This window comes from Phalaenopsis equestris, unplaced genomic scaffold (genome assembly GCF_001263595.1).
Source record: "Phalaenopsis equestris unplaced genomic scaffold, ASM126359v1 Scaffold199837, whole genome shotgun sequence".
In the NCBI taxonomy this organism is placed as follows: Eukaryota; Viridiplantae; Streptophyta; class Magnoliopsida; order Asparagales; family Orchidaceae; genus Phalaenopsis; species Phalaenopsis equestris.
Genome location: NW_018219688.1, coordinates 50,382 through 68,548, shown reverse-complemented (window position 1 = coordinate 68,548; position 18,167 = coordinate 50,382). Strand labels below are relative to the sequence as shown.

Below are 18,167 nucleotides of genomic sequence, written 5' to 3'. Positions count from 1 at the left end.
TTGTCTGGTAAAGCATGATGTGGATACTTTCTAAGGAGTTCCATAAAACTTTCCCAAGCTTCATATATTGACTCCCCTTCATACTTAGTCCTCTTCAAACTGACAAAAAGATGTAATGTCATTTCTATGCTTAGCAGTTTTTTAAGGTGCAAAATACTTAGCCAGAAATTTTTGTGCTAAATCTCCCCAAGTTCTAATAGATCCAGGAGCTAACAAATTTAACTACATCTTAGCTTTATCCCTTTATGAATAAGGAAAAAATTCTAAGTCTAACGACATTGTTTGATACGCCATCATATTTAAATATAGCACACAGTTCTAAAAAACTTAGAAGAAGTAAATTTGGATCCTTAGATGGTGTTCCCCCAAACTGATTGTTTTGTATCATTTGTAAAATTGTTGGTTTAAGTTGAAATGAGTTAGCCGCTACAGCAGAGGTTTGAATACTTAAGTGAATTTCATCTGCTGTTGGGTTTGCATAATCCCTTAAAGGTCTTTGTAAATTATTATGTTCATTTTTAGCATTTTGAATCTCAATATGACTTTGTTAAGTGTTTGTCATATCTTGAAAATTATGAAGTCTTCCTTATTTTTGAATTTTTCTTATAGTACGTTCTAATTTGGAATTGTGGGACACTAAACCTTCAGATCCCGAGCTACACATGTAAATGATAAAATTTCAAAAAATAAAATAACACAATAGAAATAAAATATTTTTTAATTTTCAATTTATATATATATTTTTAGATTTTTAGATTTTTAATTTTACTAAAATTAAATGTACAATTCAAATAAAATTATAAATTAAAAAGTTTCGTACCTTCTCTAATTTTAAAATTTCCATTACCTTCCAATTTAAAAAGTTCTGTTAGTTTTCCTGGCAACGACGCTAAAAACATGACCTGGCCCACAATTACATGTATTTTAATTCTCAAAATATTACAAATAACTTGGCCCTATTTATATTCAGCGGCTAGAGTGAATAAATGAAATGATATAGAAATAAATAATAAAACTTCACACTAAGGGTACTACACAAGTATATATATCATTTCAAGTAATATAGGATTCTGTTTAAAAATCTCAGTATCGATCCCACGAGGAAAGATGAACTCCTTAAATAGAATTACAAAATTTTTATCTAAATTATAAATAAAATAATAGTAAAATAATTTCAATAAGTTTGCAAATATTATCACTAAATTAAAGTTTAAAGAAACAACTAAGATTAACAGTTTAATAAAGTAAATCTAACAAGTTTGAATATTAAGAAAAGATCTTTCCCCTTACAAAGATATTAATCTATGTAGGATTTGAATGACTAAAAATAAGATGATGTATTGTGAGAAATAAGTGCATTTCTGCACTTTACCTCCTCTCAGTGCTAGTAAAGAACATTGGCTAATTTAGAGTTTTTCACCAGCTTGTGTAGTAGTGCTGAGTAGATTCTGGCCTCTCACCTCCAGATTACCCACTGAGCCCTCTCTATAGGGCCTACTAGAGACCCTTATGATCCAAACTCTACACATAATTAATAAATTATCTAGTCTATCACCCTAGAAACATCAATTTTAGGCTCATCAAAACTTATATTCTTATCTATTTGCACTTCCCCTTAGGTGAATGCAACGACTTTACCCAGAATGAAGTGTGACACTCACTAGTTGGGTGAGATCATAGCCCTCCTAAGTATTTATGTTTCTCAACGGATTTTAACCTCACAAGTGGCTAATTTGTAAAGTCAATGAATAATTGGTGATGATGACAACTTAATTTTTAAAGTAAAAAGAAATCCTTAAATCATTTTAATCCCATAAGAGTAATTCACATATGCAACGATACAAAAAGGGAACAACTCATAATTCATGGAGAATAAACAAAAACATATGATTTTTTTTGAAAACCAAGTCTTAGAAAACAAACATAAACACCAATACAAATACCTTATGTCTTCTCCCCAACACAAATTTTGGACTCTCCTTGAAGATTTCTCCAAACTCTTACTCTTACAACACAAAACACACTTACATTCACACTTAAACACAAAAGTGGAATTTTCTAAAGCCTTTAAATGTTGCCAAAAAGTCCTCTTTTTCATCCAATTTTTATCCCTATTAATGGATCTCTAAAAATAACCAAGGGTTGCTTCAAACACCCCTTTAAAATTCTGCCAAATTAATTGAATCTTCTAATGGAAAGTTAATAGCATTATAGTTCCATTCTATGCGCAATATTTCCCTATAGCACTATTATGGGCACTATAGCGCCCAATTCACCCATATGTGGCTCTATAACACCAGTGGGTGGCTCTATAGTTGCATTAAAATAGCCAATTTTTGCATATTTTCACCTCATTGTCTCTATATGTCTATTTTATGTACCTGAAACCAAAAACATACAAAATTACCTTCCTTTAAAGTGCAATATCATTATAAATATGCATAAAACGATCATAAAATATGCATTAAAAATAGGTAATTTTATGGTGGATCAGTTAACATCTCAATTTAGTTTCCAAATTAGTTTCCAAACATCTGGATCAAATTGTAATTTTAGTCCTCACCCTAAAATCTCCAATTCTACGCCTATTAAAACTTATTTCTCTATTTATTTGCTCTTAACCCCATGGACTATATTCTCATCCATGAAACTAAATGTAATTCTTACTATGTTGGAACATAGCTCATTTTGGGTCACTATGTTTTGCAATAGATTTTAACAAATCAATTTGTCAAATCGATGAGTAAATTAAGCATAGAATTTGAATCATTATAATTTATGGATTTTAATAGCACTTTTACTAAACCATATTCCTACATATAATTATTCCTCATTGCAAGGAGAAATATAAAGGAAACTACTCAGATCTAATGGGGAAAAAAAATAACACATGGATTTATAGATAAATAAAAGTTTACAATACAAGATTAAGTAAAATAAACAAAGTACACAACTTATTCTTGAAATCCTTCCCAAGAAATTATTCTAGTTCCTCTGAATCACTTACTCTTCTTACAGTTCCACTCCAAACTTACTTGGAACTGTAGTGAGGAAGATATCTCTCACATCTCCTCTTCTACTCCAAGTCCAAGAAAGCCTCCAAGAATTTCTCCTTTCTAGGAAGATTCCACTTCTCTAAAAGCCTCATTTTTTCCTCCCCCAAAAGTCTCTCCTTTGAATCTCCAGAATTCTCTTTAAAAAGAGCTCTCAAAATCCCCAAGAGTATCTTCAAGCACCTCTTCAAAATTCTTCCAAGTTCAATGGATCTTTTAGATAACTGCCTCTGATGCCTAGGCGCTAGATTCTAATGCCTAGGCCCCAAGCTCTTTGTTGTCTGGCACCTAGGTGCCAGATCAACTTTGACCTTTTTGTTCCATTTACTCCATTTGCTTCATTTAGTGCACATACAACCAAAACATCAAATATATCTTTCATTAAAGCTCAATAGCATAAAATATAGATATTAAATGTGCGAATAAAAACATCATTTTTTAGGCATGTCACCATCTTAAACATCATCTATGATATTGATAATGTATATAACTTCATTGATAGATTAACTGGTCTAAGCACGTTAGTCTATCATCATTTGATTGATGCTTTTCTACCATACGATCAATAATGGATTAAATAATGGATATTCCAACACCTCAAAAGACTTGCTTTGTCATAAAAATAGAAAACTATTTACGGTCATATTTTTATACTATTGTTCATTTTATTCTTATGCCTTGATGAGCTTCCCTACATTGATAATTATGATTATTAACTTGATATAGTTTGTCATCCTATAAATAACAATCTGTGTTTATTAGTTGAACACATATTGTATATTCTATATTTAAAGTTCTTGTTTAAAGGGAAGAAAAGCTAAGTTCGTGGTTAAAAAAAAAAGCAATCTCATGTGATTAATAATACTAAATAAAATAATATAAATCTTACATAAAGCCTTGATGTGAGATTGAGGACCAATTATTTGAAGAGATTTCTCCAAGAGATGTTTCTCTAAAAAAAGAAGTTCCTCTTGAGGAGGACTTAAAGTTTTCAAACAATGGTAGAGGAAAAGAGAGCTACTTAAAAAAATAATAATCAAAGCACTTCTCTTCCCTTAAGAAAATTCAGCCAAGGCAATTTTAGAGGGAGTTAAGTAAGGAAAGAAATTGAATTGATTAAAGATGAGGTAAATTTTAACCAAGCTTATTTGATAGATTATTTTAATTTCTTTAAGCTTTAACATGGCTTACAATTCATCAAAATATGGCTTCATATGAGAGAAACACAATAGGAAACAAAATAAAGAGATTCAACTGTAGATTTTTGGCCAAGCACGTATTGGTATTTGACGAAGCAATATTTGGACTCCCATGTGCTTGATTTCAATGGATTATGCCATGGGAATGAATGGAAAAGAAATTAGGAATGTTTATAATCAATAAACAAGAAAGTTTGTGCACTTAATACATGATTTGGTCAACCCAATCATGGTGAAATTTGGCTTCAACATAGGTGAAAATTTTGGACAGATTTTACAAGATTTGCAAAAAATAATTAAAAATAAGATATGAAAAAAGTCTACATATATTTCTAAAGATATACCTATAAAATTATCTAGATCAATATATGATGCAAAAAATTTGGCCAAAAGAAAGAAAGAGAAAATTGGTTATAAGAAAACAACTAAACTATATAATTATCTCACAATCGATTAAACTAGTTTTAGCAGAACACAAGTGTGACTAGTAAACACATGCTTGAGTGGAATTTAATCAAAATTATGTGGGATGAGGAATTTTTAAATAATGTAATATAGTATTTTGAAAAAGAAAAGTTAAAGGGAATTTACTTTGTGGTTAGTCTAAGTTAAACCTTATATATTTGTTATAAACCTTATAAAAACATTGAAAATCTTAAGAAACATAATATAAAGACTTATCATATTATAAGGTCCTCTTTATTTTTCCCTTATATTAATTTATTTCATACATACCTAAAATACAATTTAGACCTTTCAACTTGACTACGTTTTTACCAGATCGAATATTTAAAAAAATAACTCTGAAAAAAACAAAAACATGTAAAATTTTAAATTTTTCTTTATAATTAATCTAGGATCATTTATATATTAACTTTAAGTAATTCTAAGATTTTGAAATCTCTTATTTCTTCTTAATTGAATTTTGAAGTTAAAGTTTCTTCTGCTGGTTAGACAGATTTTTCATCTAACCTGACCTTTTATTTCTTCAAACATTTAATCAACACCAGTTATAAAGCCACCAAATGTTGTCTAACCATCTTAGGTCTCTTGGGAGGAGTTTCAAACTATCATTTCCCTAACATAAGAGATTTGATGTTAGACCACATCAGATAAGAGCACTAAGGCTTTAGAATTCATTGCAATCGATTTAAGTTCAAGAGAACATCCTTAAAGATAGCTCTCTAATTGTCCATTTATAAGATTTGTGAGCAAAAGATAAAGGTACATAGGAAAATAAAAATGTATTTAAAATTACATGGGGAGTGTAGCTCAATAAGTATAAGGCCAAAAAATTTGAATACTCATGCATAATCGACATATTGAGATTCAGTTGCTAGAGTCTCATATTTGTAGTTATGGTTGATTGGTCAGAACTTGTTGGAAAAGTGATAGAAGTTAAGTATATCTTTACGAAGTAACTGTTACTAGCAAGGATGAGTGACACTATAAACAGTGTAATTGGCTCCATAGCTTGGGTGAGCAACCCTCTCAGCATGGGTGAATTATTGGTTTCTTTATAGAGTCAATAACAATCTCTTGGCATGGTCTTCTAGGAGTGCGGTGATTTCTTCATTGGTCATGATGAAATGTTGATAAACCATATGTACACTTTTCTTTTCGGGTGAGTTTATGCCAACTTTGTGTATGTTCCAATGAATAACTGTTAGTTTCTCCCACTATTCTAGTCTAAGTTGTTATGAACCAGTTTAATATAACTTGTAGCAACTAAATGGAATATTTTTGGTATACAATATGTTATCCTTGCAGTTAACTAGAATTCCTTTTCCTTTTGACATACTCTTTCTATTATAGCCTGATGTGTCGAATGATCTTCACACTTCAAATAATCCTTCTCTTAAGGCTATAAGAAGACTTTATTTACTTTTTTACCTTTATCATTGCTTAAGCATTGTGGAATGGAAGCATGCTTAGATAACTCAATAACAATACTATGTCTATAACTAGTATTATATTTAAGGTTAAACTTCAGGATACTTATAAATTGCACACATGAAAAATGAATGAATCATTACCTATTAAGGTCAGAAATCTAGTCTGTAAATAAAGAAATATTCACGCTGAGCTGAAATGTGTTAGCCCAACCAATGGTTGGTTTTGTTCCTGCAGTTATTTTGTTGCTCTTTTGGATATCCTTCGTTGTCTATGTTGAGCGATTGGTATGTTTTGGCTCTGTTTTTATTACTGCAGAATGATGCAGCTTCTTTACTCTCATAATTTGGATTGCATGAGATTCAAACTATGGAAATACAAGCATAAGAAGGAAAATATAACATTTATCAAACGCTAAACCAAATAGTAATCTTCTCGTGGATATGATTTTATCTGTTATTCTTATTCTCTCTCACATTTCGAAAGTTTTTTATTGATTATAATTTGAGCCTCCTATACTTTACGGGAGATCCGATTTTAATTATTCGCTTAACTCATATGGCCGTGTTAATTCGATACTCATCATAAAGCTGTACGAGGAAACAGGTGCACGGAATCTCGCGTAATGTTGTACTTCCAAAACAAGTTAATAATAGAAGTGAAATTTACACATCTGACACCTAATGTTTGATACTTATATTTATATCATTTTGGCTCATGACATGCATAAAAGATGTACCTCAATTTTATGAAGATAATAGTATTGATATTTTTGATGTGATATTAAATATTAAAGTGTTTTGTATGTACATATGAAGGTTTAGGAGTTTGATACATAAATACATAAGAATTGTGTGGTATGTATGTAAACGCCCCATAATTAAAATAAAGATAATATTCTTGAAAGTAATTATACCCAATTTTATCAAGCGACTAATTCAATTCTTAATCATCCTCCACTTATACGCGATAATAAAATATAATTAGTTCGTCCCAACAAAAATTTGTGCGATTTTTTCTTCAGATTTGTTCTCATTCGAGAAATATTTATCTAAAAACTCATAAAAGGAAACATGAGCCTTGCATAAAGGAATTGTCGTATCATATGAACTTACAATATAGGGAAACAAAAATAAATTCACTAAATCATATCATCTAAAATCCTAAATATTCACACCAAAATACTTTCATAATGCTTTGCATCCAACTTTATACAGCAAAGCTGAAACTACTAACTTCCTCTTGCTTCGCTTTTTGTAATTGCATATTACAAAGCTACGTAGCCACCCTAAATTTAATTCTTCCCAATGCTCTAAGAAATTTGAGCTTCAGATCAGGCATCAGCAACTTGAATTTGTTTCATCATGTAGCATCCTTATCCAGTATGAAGAGCAGTACTTCCAATTTGCTTTTTTGCAACTTTCAAACTCAGAACTCTTAAATGAGAGAACAGCAGGAGAAACCCAACTTTTTGTTCTCTCCTACTCCGAACCAGATTGTGGCACTCATATTTCACTCCTACATTTTGAACTTCTTAACCTCACTTGGATAGATGTAGATCTTCTTCACCATATCACAAAATTCCCTTTAAAAGCCAATAATCATCATTAGTAAATTGAAAAGATAAATCAATAACAGTAGATTTGTGCTTCACAGGGACTTACATCCATGGATCATCACCAACAAGCATCGTATCACCTTCATCATCGGTGAATACTACCTCCCATTTATCCCTTTGGCAAAGCTCTCCTTTGATCTCAAACAACTTTTCCAGCTCACAAATCAGCTCATCATACCCACCAAGATTCATGAGATCCACAGCTCTACCAACGGCTACTCCGTGCATATGAACCTTAAATCAGATCAACCAAAACATCAGACATGCGGAATACTTCAATAAAAACTATACTGATACTCTTAAAATCAAGGACTTTTACCTTAATGCGGCTTCTTGTAGAACTCGGCCTGCCCTGAATATCCTTACTAAATAGATGCATTGTTTTTTTAAGATCATCCGATGCCTTTAATTGTTCAGAGTTTTGATCTGACAGTTTAACAGAAACAACGGGAGCTTGTGGTTCCTCTGTCATCTCACTCTCAGACTTCTTGTCAGGAAAGGAAGAGCAAATGGGAGGATTGACAAGATTAAACCCAAACAGGCGATAAGTGCTTCCAGTCTCAACCTTCTTCCACTCATCCTTGGCTTGAAAAATTTTTTTGTCCTGCTCAACCACACAGCCAAGGATAGCTTGCCTCTTATGAGGGACAACCATTGACTCAAGTTTAGTGTCTTGATATCGCTTTAGAGAAACACCATTGTCCGAACACTTAGAATTCATGATTGAAGAACTGTGCTCCACGAAACCATCAAGCACTCCTCTACTATGAATGTTTGGCACATCACTGGAAATAATTCCACCAACTTCATTTGTTTTAGGTGGCCATATAACTTGGGGAATTTCAGATTTCTGAACATGGCATAAATCATGTGAATTCGTTGTGCCACAGCTCCAGAAAGTGGATGAAGTTTCTATACAAAGCAAAGGGGAAAACAAAAATAGCACCAAAACTATAAGAACTAACCCCAGAAGCATTTTAAATCTTCCAAAAAATTAAAGATATAATAGAAGAGAACATACGAAAAACATATTCGCTGCCAAAATTTGGATGATCTGAGAGACCCATCGACAACTTAGGTCTTTTGTTACTAGTAAACAAGGACTGAGGAACAGTGGGAGTTGGTGTTGAAGAACTATAGGGCTCAATCTCCCATGGAGACAACCTTTCAGGTCGTTGAAAATTTACGAGCTCATCCCATTGAACCTGAAAGGGATAATAAATAAGTTCGATGCAAAGAAATGAATTTTAAAGCTTAATGGAAAAAAATAAATGAAAATAAGTTAACCTTCATTTGTCTCCATTTGGAACCTTCCCACTGAGAAGATAAATCCCCCACGCCTACTATAGTTCCGGTATATCTGAGACATTCAAATTAAATACATGAATCGAATTTCAAAATCATGGAAAATTTTTGTAAGGATGATAAGAATTACAATTTATTGTTAGAAAAAAATACATAGATAAACAGAGAAGATTCATGAATCCATAGGTCACCTTTTCTCAGGAACATCTTCTCCTTCAAATCTCATCTTGAATCGCATCCCAAGGGAAAACCCATTATTAATAGCTTCCAAGTACTTGTTCACTCCAATAATGAATTGGCTAGTTCTGTTTAAAAGAAAAAAAAAAACCATATCATCAACATATATATAATCACATAAATCCATGCCTATTTTGTCAATCATCAAAATAATTATTTTCCAACCTTGGTTTGTAGCAAACAGTGAACATGGTTTGGGTCATCACTGCATGTGATGCTGTAGCAAGCACACCAAGATGCATGCTATGACGTGAGATCACAGATGACGGGATGGTACTCTTGTGTCGAGCAAGACGCTTAACACCAACTCTCAATTCTCGATTTTCTCCTCTATATAGAAGATAAATTTCATACTCATCAATAAATCAGAGAGAGGATAATATTCATACTCATCAATAAATCAGTTAAGGAAGAAGACAAAATCGAAAAGACATTCTTCAAGACAGGCAGCAGGAAAGATGCACTTGGGACATCAATTTATCTCAATACAATTCGCAAGAATAAACAAAAAGCATTCTTCCATTCTAAGAAATTCTCACCTTAGAAAAACAAAAGCATCACCAGCGACTAATTTCTTGGAGGTGACAAAGGTGCTCCATCCAGTTGTAAGGAGATGTCTCCGCGGTTGACCTGCAATGTACAAATGGTGAGATGAAAAGAACAAAACCGTACATTTATCTGACAAAATTCAAACCGCATATAACATGGAGCCAGAGAAAGACAACCAAACATTGGAATAAGTACCTCTATATATGTGTTTGAATCGCCATTCAAACCCATGAAGGTCTGTGGCAGACAGCTCTTGGGTTGGAGTTGGCTGCGACATATCCTAGTTAAGAAAATAAAAAAAAAGTAAACACAAGCATTTTTATAATCTAACTGATAAGGAGAGAATGGAAAAAAGGAAATTGGAGCCAACCAGTGGAGGAATGCAATCGTTAGCATGCCTGCGAAGAACAGAGAATCCTCCATGAGTGCTTGTGTCCGAAGCAGTCAAAATTTTGCAGAATGAATGAACCACCGGCCTCTCGGGCTCCGGGGAGCATTGGTCCGTTGTTTTAGGCTCGGTTTGCTATCGAAATTCAGGGGACAAAAAGATAATCATTGAGCAATCATAGGGAACAAAATCTGCCAAAAAGAAAATTCAGTATTCGCTTACATCAGACTCTGGAAGTAAAGCGATCTGTGCGTAAACCTCATCTGTTTCAGCCTCAGCCTGCCCTTACATAGGTCAGTTCAGTATAAGAGACTGCAACTTGAAAATTTTATAGCAAGCAGAGTAATCTAGGAGAAAGATAATTTACCCTAAGCTCTATGTTCAGAACGCGACAGAGAATCTTGGATGGAAGAGGGAAGAAGGGAATTCTCTGATCCAACTCCTGATTCGTTGATGCTTCCAACTATATATCCCCATTAAACACACAAAAAAAGAGCTTTTTCATCAGATATAGTAGAAACCTAAGAGAAGAGTAATTTAAACAAACCCACTCACCTGCTCCATATGACCTTGAGGAAAATAGTAAACCCTCTCTCCAACGCGCGGAATCTCCACCAGTGGCCCAGCGCACGCCCTCCATAGCTCCTCGTACAAATCGTCTTCACCCATGCTTCGATTAAACACCACAAAACCCTCAATCTCCAAACAAAAGAAGCTCACAAAGAACCAATTTGCAACCAAAAATAAAAAATAAAAAGAGCTTACCTTGTTTCAGCTTCAACTGAAACTCCTGATTCTCTCCTCTTCCTCTCTCTTCTCTCTTCTCTCTTCTCTCTCCTATTTACTTCCCACACTCGATTCTTAAAATCGAATCCCTACCGTTTCCTCTTCCGGTGAAACCGCCCAAAATGTCCCGAGTCCCCAAGTCGAAGGTCCAATTTTTCCAGGGAAACCCACTCCCAACTTCCACCTTCACCTGTCAATTTCTCTCACGCTTTTTCTGCCGCTTTCTAAAACAGAAACGCCGTTGGCATGCTAACTCCCTTAAAAGCTCGTCTTCCAACTATTGTATATAACGAAGCTCGTCCCAGCACCGCACCAAAGATTAGCGTGGAATTACTTAAGTTTCAACGGTCAAGTTAACTTATGCATATTTGGGTGACCATACTGATTTCTCCGGCGTTACTGTGGGCTTGTAATGTTGGCTTTGGGCGGAATTCATTGGCTCTGGGGTATTTGATGTTACTGCCGTAAAGGTAACCGTTAATTGACGGCGTTTGATAGCCGTGTCTGCCCCTCGGCCGGCAGGCGGGGAGACCACTGGCTGGCTCCTGGAAAACCCGGCAATATTCTTGTCGTCTTTCGGCACGGAATGCAAAATGAGGCTAAGGGTTGTCATGGCTGGAACTAAGATTTTACTGGAATTAATTTTTGATACGACAGATATTTCAAATAATTAATTTACTACAAATTATGAGGGCGGTTAATATAACTTTTAAAAAAAGTATGTAATTGAGATATTTCATTATAATTAATTAGCTTAAATTTGATTGATTGAAGCATGAATAATTTAATTGGTTGTCTTTTCTAAAAAATTATGAATTCACTAAATTAATTAAATAATAATATTTTCTAATAAAAATTGAAAATTATTGTGTCGGAAGATTCACGGTAGTAGAGTTATACTTTAGCGACTCAATGTTGTACGAAAATCTAGCATACTCACAAATAATAAGAGCGTAGTAGGATGAACGAAGATTTTTATATGGAAAACCTCAAAAGGGACTACGCCGTGGGGTATGCCTCAGCTAGAGTGATCCACTGTATGATTATAAGTATATTAGTATACACTTCTCCCGAATTAGGAAAGCTGGATTTATAATGTTGATAATTATAGGTGTACAATAATTGTCCAACTTTAATAGTTGTACTTGGGCTATAAAGAATGTAATATCATGTGATAATCGCAATAGTGAGCCGCAAAGACCAGAGTTGGTTGTTAAAAAAGTCGTAGTTAGTTATATAGGTCGTACTTAATGGCTGCAATAGCGTCAGTTGATCAAAGTTGTGATAATTGAAGACTGCAATAATGTTAGTTAGCTTCAATGGCTATAATTAAATGTTGTAGTTGTTGGTCACTAGTCATGGTTGGTCACATAGGTCTTGGTTAGTAGTTGTAGTAGCATCTGTTAGTCATAAATGTCGTATTTAATAGTTAAAAGAGCGCCAGTTGTCCAGAAAGACCACAGTAGGAAGTTGTAGAAGTAATTGGTCTCACAGTCCCTAGTTGGTCGCAGCAAGAGCATCAGTTCGCCACAAAAGCCATGATGGGAAGTTGAAAGTATAATTGAATTAGAACTCGTGTTTAGATTATTTAAACTTCATATAATGTTTATATTTTTTCATGTTAATTATAACATATGTTTAGGTTATTTAAGCTTCATATGATGTTTATATGTATTCATGGAAATTAGAACACAAGTTTAGGTTATTTAATTTTCATATAAAATTTTTGTTCTGTGTGAATTAGAACCCATGCCTTGGTTATTTAAATTTCATATGATGTTTACGTTATGTGTCCACATGTTTATGTCATGCTTTGACATCCACATGTTTATGTATTTATGTATTCACATGCTTAGGTATTCATATGTTTATGTGATAACTTAGGTTAATTTTGCATGCTTATATGGCAACTTAAGATAATTGACATATTTTTGTGATAAGTTAGGTAAATTTATATGTTTTGGTGATAGTTTAGGTTAATTTTAAGATAATTTGTATGTTCATGTAAACATTTAGGTTAATTTAAATGTTCTTGTGATAATGTAGGTCAATTTTCATGTTTATAAGATAAATTAGGCTAATTTTCATGTTTATGTGATGATTTAGGTTAATTTTCTTGTTCATGTGATAATTTAGGCAATTTCTATGTTAAAGTGATCATTTAGATTAAATTGTAAGTTCATGCTATAATGTAGGCCAATGTGTATGTTTGTGTGATAATTTAGGATAATATGCATGTTTATGTGTTATTCATGTAAATTAGCATGCTTATGGGTTAAGTTAGGTTAATTTTGTAAGCTTATGCAAAACTTCTCAAAAAATTTTTTAATATAAATTTATATAAATTTAAATGTGCTCCAAAATTCTTAAAATTATTTTTAATATAATTTAGTATAAATTTAAGTGTGCTCAAAACTCTTCAAAATCACTTTTAATATAAATTTATATAAATTTAAGTGTGCTGCAAGTTCTCAAAATCCCTTTAAATATAAAGTTATATAAATTTTGAAGTGCTACAAAATTTTCAACAACATTTTTAATCTAATTTGTATAAATATGCACAAAAATACATGATGTTTTTCTTAAAATAAGTTTGCAAGAAAAACTATTAAAAATCTCCAATGTCGTTATAAGAAAATTATGTAAGCTTAAATGAATCTATAAATTTAAGATAATTTTCTATTTCAATTAAATATTTTTTCGATTTGCAATTTTTGAAGACTCTCTAAAAAGAATTTCCAGACTTTTTAAAATTATAATCCTAAAAAGTGACCTTTTTCCTTACTTGTCCTTGGGAGCTTTTCATACAGGTTGATTGCCGGTATTCTCTGTCCCAGGTGAGATTTGGCAGATCTACGCTCTACATGCTTTAGGGAGGTGGCAGTAGTGTAGGTGTTGACAGCGGTAGTAACCATAGGCAATCTAACATGGAGCTTGACAGAATTACACGGTGGTGGTTCGTCTCCTCTAGAGATGGATCTATGAAATTGTCTAACAGTTTTATCTTTTTTTCAAAACCTAGACCTTCATCTAGTGTGATAGTGCATAACCCATCCTTTTCAAGATTCCAGTGACAAAACAGTGTTCTTTGTGAGCCAATCTCTTAAAGACATAATGTATTCGAATAAGAGGTGTGGGTTGTACCTTTGCCTTACCATGGCCATTATGCCAAGATGGTGAGGGTAGCATATCGAAAATTCTATAAACACATGCCTCTCTGGAAGTGGCAAACAAAGAGTTAAACCTTCTCCTTCTAAGAAGAGATTAGGTCTCAGGCAACCCTGTTCCTTCCTGATGAGGAGCTTCTTTGGTTAGAATTATCTCTACAGTTTTTGCCTTCTTGTCCTTAATGATCTTTCAATTTTGTTTTATTCTCTGTGACTTGCTCAATCGTACAAACTTTGAACTGGGCCCGATTTCAGACACAGATGGTATTGGGGTGAAGGCCTCAACTGTCTCTTCTTTATACAAGATCCTTTTCCCCTTTGACGATAGCGATGCGACAAAGGTGGTGACAGTAAATCCTTGGCAGTGGGAGTGATATCCCTCATAGTGGTGTAAGAGACAGGTTTGAAAAGAGTTGGGACAACATACTCAAAAGGTTTCTCTATGACTTTTGTCTTCTTGAGTGTAGCAAACTTTTGGCTACACTACAGGTTAAACTTAGCTAGCAGTCATGAACCTCTGAGGCGGTCGTTTTCATTGTGACATAAGGTTCTTTGCTGAGTATTACCTCGAATTCATCAAAACTGCCCTCAAACTTAATCATTGACTCTACAAAGACGATAACTTTATCGTAAGACAAGTCATATCCTCTAGTGAATGAGAAAATCAGTTTTGGGACGAAATTATTTATGTCAATTGGAAATTTCCAAATGTCAGCGACGCCCTATGCCCTTTCTTTTAGTGTAGTAATTTTGACACTAGTACCGAAATTAACAGAATTGTTGACTAACTGGAATTTTCTTTCAAAATTTATCCAAGTGGGAAATTTTATTATTATTCTTTACTTCTTTTAAATTTCTTTGTTTTTTGCTTTATTTTGTATTGTTTTATTTTATTTTATTTTGTTTTGTCATTTTGAATGTGTTGAATTAGAGGTTTTATTTTGTCATATTGAATTGAAACATTGCATGATTTTTTAAAGCAAGTTGAATTCGAAAGGAAGATGAAATGAATTTAAAGGTTAGGACCTGGTCCAAAAGATTTAGAATGAAAGGCTAATTCCAAAATATACTCATTCTAATCCTTATCTTTCCTTAGACACCATTCTATTGGGGGTCCAATCCACCTTATACTTTAAATATTTTGGAACATATCTGCTTAGGGGTGATTAAACAAAAGGTTCTAGAATCAAGGGAGTAGTTCATTATACCTGCCGAAGGAAGAAATAAGTGAGAAACATAAAAAGAATAGTAGTCTAGCCTTCGAGGGACATGGACACACTACTTATGTATGAAGATAAAACCACATAATCAGAGATGAAGAGAGAAATAATTCCACAGCGTAGTCATAAGAACTTGTGGGTAAATTTTCATGAAAATATGTTTTAATATTAATCTAATATGTATATATAATTTTGGCTTTAAGAATAACATTTTAATTTTGAAACATGAAACCAAATTGATCTCAAATATTTAGTAGGTTAGTTAGTTGAGCAAAATACAACAAGTAATAGATCATCCCGAAAGATGAGCACATCACTTATTGATAGGCTCGACCATTTAAAATAAGAAAATTTATGACATATATTTAGTCTGTAAAATTTTTGACCAAAAATTCACCTACCTAATATAAACATCAGAAGTGGTTTAGATTATATGGTTTTCTAATTTCCTATAGAGGGAAGCCCCAATAATTAATTACATTTAGACGACCAAAATCACTTAAAAAATCTTGATTAAGATTAATAGTTTTTTCTTCAAGAATTCAAAGTTGGGTTTTCACAGCTTTTTATACGAAAAGTCAAACAGGAATGGACAAAAAAGGAAAAGTTATTTTGGAGGCCAAAGAAGCAAGAAGTAGGAGATGTCCTGAATTTGAGGAGGACCTCAATGACTTTCTGAACTATCCTATCATTTGGCTTTATATTTTGAAAATGATGTTTATTTCATCTTTACTCCTATCAGTTATTTAAAATTTGGGCTTACATTTGCAAAATATACGATCATGCAAATATCATAGGAATATGGAAATCGTACCACATAGACAACCTTAGAGCCTAAAAACAGTTGGGACTTATACTGCACAACATGTTTGTGCAGAAGCCTAAAAGATAAATTGAAGATTTTTATCATACTAAATAGTCAATCTCGAAGTTCTATGGGTTTATGTTATTTAAGACTAAAGAAATTTCAGTTGCTTCATGTTTTGTTGCCTGAAGTCGTCCTCCATCTGTCTCCACCCTCATCTTGCTTCTCGGGCAACTGGCTCCAAGCTCTTTACTTGTGATGGTTATGGGTTTAGGGTTTATGATTGAAATTGTAATTATATTTGGGTCTCAAGGCTTGTCGTAGTGCTCTTCCTAAACATATGGCCTATTATTCTCTATCCTAGAGATCTTTGCAGGTATATTAAATTTTACATAAGTAAAACATGTTGTAAGGTTGTTGATCTCTTTTTTTTATTGAGGTTTAGTTTTCCCTCTTTAGTTGTCTAAGGTCTAACCATAAGACTTTCCTGTTGACTATTCTTAGAAAACTAGAAAAGGAACCCTCACCATTAGAAATTCTAAACTTTTCCTTGCTCAACTTGAAGTTCCACATATTGGTCCTAACCTCTAGCACTTGGTAGGTGGGGTCAGTATGAGGCAGCTCAAGATGAGCCCCCATAAGACTATTTGACCTTAGGGTTAGCACTGGGTGTTGGTCTAAAGCTAGTTCACTCACCTACACTCACTCTCACCCACAATCACTCACAACCCTAAACCCAAAATGATTGACTCTGATCCCTTGATCTTTTGGGAGACTCATATAGATGGTCCCCGAAACCCACAAGCCCTAGGCTAGGGTTGCTAAGACCAGTACATAGAGGACTCAAATGGGGATTCCATTGGTCCATAGTTCACATATGGTGGTTGGCTTCCCAATTCTACCAAAAATATCCAATTTGGCCTTTTGCACCTGAATCTACCCAAATTACCTAAATGCCCTTGAAACCTTAAATTTGACCAAAAATTTCCAAATTCACTCAAAATACCAAAATTTATTCAAAAAACATTTCAAACTATTTTAAAATACCTAAATTACCCAAAATCACCAAAAAATTCCAAAATTACCAAAATCCCCCCAAAATTTCCAAAATTACAGAAATACCCTTGGCACCCCAAACTTTCCCAAAACCTCCAAAATCACTTTAAATATCTTCAAAAGCAATTTGAACCCTTCAATTGAACCCAATTTGGTAAATTTGACTATTTTGACCAAAACCCCCCAAATTGCCTTTAAAGGCCTAGTTTCCCCAAATTTACCTTAAATATTCATCAATTTGGTCCCAATTTCCCTCAATTTTAATTATAAACTAAAATTAACCTTTAACATGACCAATCTAAATCAAATCCAAGCCTAATTGGCCCATTATTTTAGCTCAAACTTGGTATAAGTCAAACCTCGAAATCCAAGCCTAATTGGCCCATTATTTTAGCTCAATCTTGGTATAAGTCAAACCTCGAATTTTGGCCCTACGACTTAATCCCACAAAATTGAACCCCATAGCCTACTTAATTTGCCCCAATTTGGTCCTAAATATTTTATAACACTCCTACACACCAAAAATGACCTTAATTTGGCCTTGTTGAAGCCTCAATTTCACTTACTTTCAACCCAAGTCCAAAAATCCCCAAAGTTACCCCAAATTGGCTATGTCTCAAAATTCCACCAGATTGAATGCCTTAACCCCAGAATTGGCATCAAATTTAATTGGCATCACCAGAATTGGCATCAAATTTATGTTGAAAACTCTTCATGACATTCATACAGACCATTTTAAACAATCAATTTGAACCTCACCCAACCTTGGCCCAACATAGACCTAAGTTTAGTCCAACATGCCCAAATTGACCAAAATCCCAAAATCCTTTAAATTGAGCTTCCAATTGGACTAGCTTCCAATTGGTTAAATTGAGCTTCCAATTGGACTCA

General features: G+C 33.4%; 1 protein-coding gene across 1 annotated transcript; it reads right to left on the bottom strand.

The window, feature by feature from the left end:
• Positions 1-7,228: 7,228 nt before the first annotated feature.
• Positions 7,229-11,326, bottom strand: LOC110035781 (auxin response factor 9-like). The gene is made up of 14 exons (XM_020740070.1): positions 11,008-11,326; positions 10,798-10,912; positions 10,610-10,705; positions 10,465-10,521; positions 10,225-10,377; positions 10,050-10,134; positions 9,845-9,935; positions 9,471-9,635; positions 9,260-9,373; positions 9,051-9,123; positions 8,785-8,968; positions 8,083-8,675; positions 7,810-7,997; positions 7,229-7,730 (listed from the first exon to the last, which is right to left on the bottom strand). The coding sequence occupies exons 2-14, from the start codon at positions 10,909-10,911 to the stop codon at positions 7,664-7,666; spliced, it is 1,980 nt and encodes a 659-aa protein (XP_020595729.1). The 5' UTR covers position 10,912; positions 11,008-11,326; the 3' UTR covers positions 7,229-7,663.
• Between the last annotated feature and the right edge of the window lie 6,841 nt (positions 11,327-18,167).